The 6,891-nt window shown below is 46.1% G+C and overlaps 1 protein-coding gene across 1 annotated transcript; it reads left to right on the plus strand.

Annotated features, from left to right (window-relative positions):
• Positions 1 to 283: 283 nt before the first annotated feature.
• LOC149145746 (uncharacterized) lies at positions 284 to 5,664 on the plus strand. Its single transcript, XM_089452540.1, has 3 exons — positions 284 to 1,079; positions 1,733 to 2,577; positions 2,686 to 5,664. The coding sequence occupies exons 1-3, from the start codon at positions 284 to 286 to the stop codon at positions 5,662 to 5,664; spliced, it is 4,620 nt and encodes a 1,539-aa protein (XP_089308666.1).
• Positions 5,665 to 6,891: the final 1,227 nt, after the last annotated feature.

Consider the following 6,891-nt stretch of genomic DNA (forward strand, 5'->3'; position numbering starts at 1 on the left):
CTCTCATCCTGCGGCAAACCCTCCCCTCTCGGTATCAAACCCTCCCTCGGTCCCTCCCGCTCCCTCTGGCAGCTATCACGCGGTCCCTCCTCTCCCTGAAGCCATCCCCAACCCCGGGACTAACCCACTCCCTCCCCCTCCTGTTCCCCCCCCTGCGGGCTCTCAGGCAACTGTCAACCCGGGCCGCATGTCCTCCCGCCCCGCCAAGAAGCAGCGCTGTTTTAAATCCACTGCGGAGGACGTTATCCTGCGACTGGAAGAGGATAGTTAGTGGGGGGACGCCATGGATCTGGCAGACTGTGTCCTTGTGGGTCGGATTAAAGGCAGACACGCCACGGCGGCAAAAATAAAGCAATGGGCGACTGAGATCTGGGGTCAATACCTCGCGGAGATTCCATCGGTCCAGACGTTTGTGCGAGGCTGGTTCGCACTCAGATTTGCAAGGGCGGACCACATGAGCTGGGTCCTTTCATCGTTTTGGCATTTTGAGAAAGCTCCGGTCCTTCTCAAGCGGTGGACGCCCCTTTTCGACCCGGAGACGGAGCTATTAGGCATTGGACCAGTTTGGGTCAGACTACCGGGCTTGCCCCTGCAGTACTGGTCTGAAGATATCTTCAAGAGAATTGGGAATGCGCTCAGCACTTTCATGGAATCCGATAAATCCTACATCTCGACGGGCTCGATGGCTTATGCAAGAATCCTAGTGCACATGGACACCAGAGGGGGAGTGCCGGAAAATATCACCATACAATGGAAATCCACTTCAAGGAAGCAGAAGCTTGATTATGAGGGCATCCCCTATAGATGCAGAAGATGCCACCAGGTGGGTCATCTATATAAGGATTGCCCCCTCCTCCAGAAGACCCAGCAGACAGCTACAGGCCAGGACCTGCCCACCACAGAAGGACTGCCTGACCCTCCGGCAGCTATGGCACCAAGAACGGACCACATCATCACATCGGACACGGTGGAAGCGCCTCCAGCACCTCGTCGCAAGAAGCAAGTCTCAAACTCGACTCGGCCTCCATCTCCTCCTCTGACGCGTTCCAAAGCCGCAAAGGGAGCTGTCTTCTCCTCGGGTACGTCCTCTATATCGTCTGCCTCTGTTTCTCTATTTGCATCTATGAGTTTATCTACCACTGGCATGCCCCCCCCTATCAGGATCCCCCCTCCCTCATCCCCGTCTGCCCTTGACCTGGTAAAGGTTGCATGCCCTTCCCAACCCCCTTCGCTTTATGTATCCTGCCCCATCCCGAGGCCATCTGGCCTTCCCACCTCCTCCTCGTTTCCCTCTTTCCCCCACCCCTCCTTTCCTTCGCCCTCCCCTTCAGTAAACTCTTCTCCGAGATATCCCACCCGCTCGACCACTAAGCTGAAAGTCTCGGACTCCATTGGGATGTCGGTGGAGTCCCAAATCCTCTCGCCCAAGCAGGGGCGTGGTCGACCTTCCTCTATGTCAATAGCTCGGAAGCAAACGGAGGACGAGGTCCTCCTTGGCAGACAGCAGACACTTCACAGGGCCCTTAGAGCGCAGGACACCCTCCCCCACCCCCCTCCATGAAAATCTTGTCCTTCAACTGTAGAGGGTTGGCCAGCCCCGATAAAAAATCGGCCCTGAAGCGTCTCTTACTCACAAACCCTGTGGACATCATCTTCTTACAAGAAACCTTATGCAAAGCAGACCCTGCAACCTCCATACTTGGTTTATGGCTGCCTGGGTGGACTTTTACAGCCATCGATGTATCAGGCCGATCAGGAGGCATTGCTATTGGCTTTAAGAACAACTCCATTCATCTAAAGAACATCTGGGGTGGAGGGGGTTTTCTGGGGGCAGATATATATTCAAAAGACATGGAGGAAAATCTTAAAATTATAAATGTCTATGGACCCTGCCTAAACAGAGAGCTTTTCTGGCAAAAGCTCCTTGGCTCCCCGCTTCTCCAAGCTGAGAACATTATATTGGGTGGAGATTTAAATTTCTCAATAGGTTTCTCTGAATCATGGGGACATCTGGCACAAATCGACCCCCTCTCTGACTTCTTTGGGCAACTGCTAGAAGATCATCATTGGATTGATCTCCCTTCTGCAAAAATCCAATACACATGGAAGAACAACAGAACAGGGGACCAAAGCCTAGCAAGAAGGCTGGATCGTTTCATCATTAAGGAAGGGCTTTGCAACCAACACCCTAGATCTCGACAATGGGTGGGAAGTGGTGGGATCTCGGACCATAGGCCCATATACCTGGAAATGGGAGCAAGACAACAGACCCAAAAAGCCCCTTTCAAATTTAATGCAACTTGGCTCCGGGATCCCACTTACATCAAACTGATAACGGACTTCTGGAAAGCACATCCGATTCCTGAGGATGTGGACCCAGCCACTGGCTTTGTCAGGAACCTCTCCGAAATCAAAGTGATTTCAAGAGAATGGGCAAAATCGAAGAGAAAACAGGATGATCAAACAATATCTCTGGCGGAACAAGCTATCGAGGTCCTTGAATCCCACTCAGATGGAACATTTTTATCCCCAGATCAGAAATCCATGTATGAAGACCTCATCAAAAGGAGGACTCAGGTTCTCAGAGACAGGGAGGACTCCTGGAGACTAAGAAGCAGAGCCATTTGGCTCAAGGAGGGGGATGAGAACACAAAATTTTTCCACCGTTTTGCAAATGGGCGGAAGGCGATCAACACTATCTGGGAGCTACAAGATGATCAAGGACATCCGGTTAGCAGTCCTGGAGAACTTGCTTATCTAGCCTCTTCGCACTTCAGAAACATATACAAGGCCCCGGGACAAGCAAGTCTGTTAGAAATCATGAGAGTGGCAGAACTATTCCCTAGATTCGTGGATGTGGAAGATGCAGAGGAGCTCACTAAAGATATTACATTGGAGGAATTGGAAGCCACCATCAAAGGCTTCCAAAAGGACAAGAGCCCGGGACCAGATGGCTGGACCATTGAGTTCTATTTAGCTTTTTTCGAGCTGCTAGGACAAGACATTCTCAAAGCTATCAATCACTGCAGCCAAAATGGATCTATCCCCTCGAGCATTAAAGCCACCTTCATTGCCCTCATCCCCAAATCTGATAAGCCAGTGTCTTTTAATGAATTTAGGCCTATCTCGCTCTGCAACTGCCTCTATAAGATATTGGCCAAAATCCTTGCAAACAGGATCAAGCCCATTCTCTCGGCCAATATTTCCTCTGAACAATTCGCTTTCCTCCACCGGCGTCAGATCCATGAAGCTATTGGTACTGCTCAAGAGCTTCTTCACTCTATGCAAAGCAAAAATCTGAAAGGAATGATCCTCAAGGTGGACCTCTCAAAAGCTTTCGATAGGGTAAATTTGCTATACATCAGAATGCTCCTCACCCATTTGGGTTTCCCTTTCCTATTCATTAAAAGAATCATGAGCTGTATCTCTGATGTTCCATTCAGCGTCCTCCTTAATGGCTCCCCCACCCCCTTCTTCACTACCGAAAGAGGCCTCAGACAAGGCTGCCCTCTATCCCCCCTCCTGTTTCTCCTCATTATGGAAGGGCTAAGCAGGTTGATTGCATCTGAACACAGAAGAGGACGAATAAAAGGGATTAAAATCACAGACAACTGCTCCCTTACACATCTACTGTTTGTGGATGATGTACTGATTTTTTTAAATGGAAGCATGGCTGACTCATCTGCGTTACAACATGTTTTTGATCTCTTCCAGAAAGCAACAGGGATGGTTATAAATGTACAAAAATCTACCATAACAGCGATTGGTTGCACTCCACAAGAAGTCATCTACACAAAAAATCGCTTCCCCTTTCATATTCACCCTATGGAGGAAGGGCTGAAGTATCTGGGGTTCAGGGTGAAACATGGAGGATACAGAATAGCTGATTGGATATGGTTAATCACTAAAGTGGAGAAAAGGATTAATGTCTGGTATAATAGATATCTCACAAGGGCAGGAAGACTCACTCTTATAAAAGCAGTGCTGGAAGCTACGCCGGTGTACTGGATGTCTCTGGCTTGGATACCAAGAGGGATCTTAACCAGGCTTCAAAAAATATGCTGCAGATTCTTATGGAAGGGGACTAAACAGGGAAATCTCTTCGCCTGGGTAAAATGGGACACCATAGCTAGACCTAAAAAATGGGGAGGCTGGGGAATAAAGAGATTAGATTTATTTGCAAATGCTCTGGCAGCAAAATTGGGATGGCAACTCCTCACATCACATAGTCTCTGGAAGAAAGTAGTTATGGAAAAATACATTGCCCCGGAAAGCATATATAGCTGGATTTGCAGGGAACATAGGGGAAGTGGAAGACATTCAATCATATGGAAAGCAGTCCTTAATTCTCTTCCCCTAATACGGGAGGGACTCACATGGAGAATTAAACAGGGAAACTCTGTCCGTATTGGTATTGATCCCTGGATTGGATGTGGAAACATGCATAGACTATCTGGGCAGCTCCTAACACATCTAAGGGATCAGGGTGCCACGCATATTGTTCACATTGCAGACCAAGAAAACTCCAGTTTTCTCCATCAGGCTTGGAGGACATCACAAGACCTCCACATTCCGGAACAATGGAGACAAGAATGGGAGTCATATACGGAGGCTCTCACACAAGCACACATCAGAATATCGGAGGAGGAGGACGAGATAGTCTGGGCTCTAGCTAAAAATGGTTCATACACCCCAAAGGAGGGATACCTGCAGCTCATGCAAACATTTCAGCCAGACAATACACAACAATGGTGGAGAGCAATTTGGCATCTAAAAGCAGCCCCCAGAACGCGACTTCTCATGTGGGCTATACTATTCAACAAAATTCCTACTGGGGCAAACTTGAAAAAACGATCCTTCTATGGACCTTTCTGGTGCCATTTATGCAGAAGGAATGATGAAGATACTGAACACCTCTTCCTTTCCTGTCCGGTTGTTCAAGAACAATGGTCTATTCTCTCTTCACGCTCCCCCTCCCTCCATCAATGGCATGGCCTATCCATCTTCGAGGCCTGGAAAAACTGGCAGGAACAACACTCTGGGAAAGACAAGAATATCCCTCTCCTCATGTGCTGGTCCATCTGGATAGCAAGGAACCGTGCAATTTTTGACCAAAAACCTCCTCACTGGCCTGTCATTATTGCCCACATATTTGCAGACCTTGCTCTCATTCCTGATGATCCTCCACCAGCCCCCCCTCGGACCATAACCCCAGAACACATAGATAAATCTATCCCCTGGGCTTACTTCGATGGCTCAGCCCAAGAGGAAGGCTGTGGGGGGGGAGCCCTCCTCTACTTGAGAGAAAATCACTATTTCATGCTCCAAATTCACCTGGGAAGAGGCACAAACAACTTTGCTGAGCTCACCACTGCAAAACACCTCATTTCTTTTGCACATGAGAAAGGCTGCACAAAACTGCAATTGTTTGGAGATTCAAAGATTGTCTGCAATTGGCTCACCAGAAAAACATCTTGCACTGCTTTCACTTTGAGACACATACTGGATGAGGCACTCAGACTAAAAGATGCTTTTGAAATATTTGACTGTCGCCATATATACAGGGAGCGCAACGCTCGGGCGGACTACCTATCCAAGCAAGCAACGCAGAGGCAAGAAGCGGACTGGCTAATACAAGAAGATCTGGATGGAACCTTCTTTTAGCACTATCACAGACCCTTTGATGACTATCAGGCTCAAAGGGACGCTCAAAACTGAAGGGGGTCCCAACATGCACAAAATGCTGTTTTTTTTTCATGCTTTTATATATAAACTGTTATAATGATCAGTATCGACTATGGCGGACAATCATAGTTATTTCTTTTTTTATTTTTGGGCAGCAATCTACAGCTGCACAGTAATGACGTAACAATGGAAAACATATCCTGTATATGTTTCTTTTTCTCTACTGGTCTTTTGGATATACACCTCTCCGGAACTCCCTGCGTGGATAAACAGTTTGGGGAGAGGAATGTTTTTATGTTCGTTTATCTGGTTCAGTTTTTTTGGAACAATTAACAGTCTCTTTTAGAAGTTTTGAGAGGCAACCTGCCTCAGTATGCATATGCTCAGCATCTACAGAATGTAATTTCTCTTGACTTAATAGAAATTACGACTTTTTCTACGGGAAAAAAAAAAAAATTTCCTTAGGAGGCCCATTTTAGACCTCAAATTTCCCCTAATGATTATGTATATCTCTGTATGCAAAACTTCACGAGATAAAATTACCGCACAACACCTTCTATTTTCAATGCCTTCCCCACGATCAACAGAGTCTTCGTGACCATGTCTATGCAATCCTAGTAGGCACAAGACCCTCTTTGCACAAACCATAGCTTTCTCGCAATCCACATCTAGCTCAAGGTTGTAGGAAAAGGCCCAGGTTGTAGGAAAAGGCTATAGCAGCCATTGCCATAACAAAACTCATGCGAGAATGATAACTCTCAAAAAATGTGGCCATCAAAAACCTCAAAAACGAGTTAAAGTTTGAAAGTAACTACAGAAGATATAAAACCTGTAAAAACCCTAACACTCTTCATCTTTTAACCTTCTAAAATAAAATAATTACATGAACTATTTTGATTCATAAGACTTTGTTATTAAATATTCAATACATTCCAAAAAAAACCCTCAAATCATCCATTTAAAAAAACACAACAACAACAAAAACAAAATTTTACCCAAAAAGATAATACATAAAAATTCTATAAATCAATCATATAAGAGGATATTTCAAAAAGCATTTCAAATCTTGTAGTCTTCGTAAGCATGAGATAAAAGGCACTCATATGGCCATATGTTAAGTAAAATTTGCTTTAAATCTTATAAGAACTATGACAAAAATTGGATTTCACCTCTATAATGTAAACTTTATTCCCAAAAATTTCGGTC

This window comes from Pinus tabuliformis, chromosome X (assembly GCF_031772625.1).
Source record: "Pinus tabuliformis cultivar Carrire ecotype Pingquan chromosome X, CPIR1, whole genome shotgun sequence".
NCBI classification, from domain to species: Eukaryota; Viridiplantae; Streptophyta; class Pinopsida; order Pinales; family Pinaceae; genus Pinus; species Pinus tabuliformis.

Bases quoted from the DNA above. Each gene is read 5' to 3' on its own strand.
- LOC149145746 (XM_089452540.1), top strand. From the start codon at position 284: ATGGATCTGGCAGACTGTGTCCTTGTGGGTCGGATTAAAGGCAGACAC. The intron at 1,080-1,732 runs GTACGTCCTCTA...GGACTTTTACAG, and splicing joins GGGAGCTGTCTTCTCCTCGG to CCATCGATGTATCAGGCCGA. The intron at 2,578-2,685 runs GTTCTCAGAGAC...AATGGGCGGAAG, and splicing joins TCATCAAAAGGAGGACTCAG to GCGATCAACACTATCTGGGA.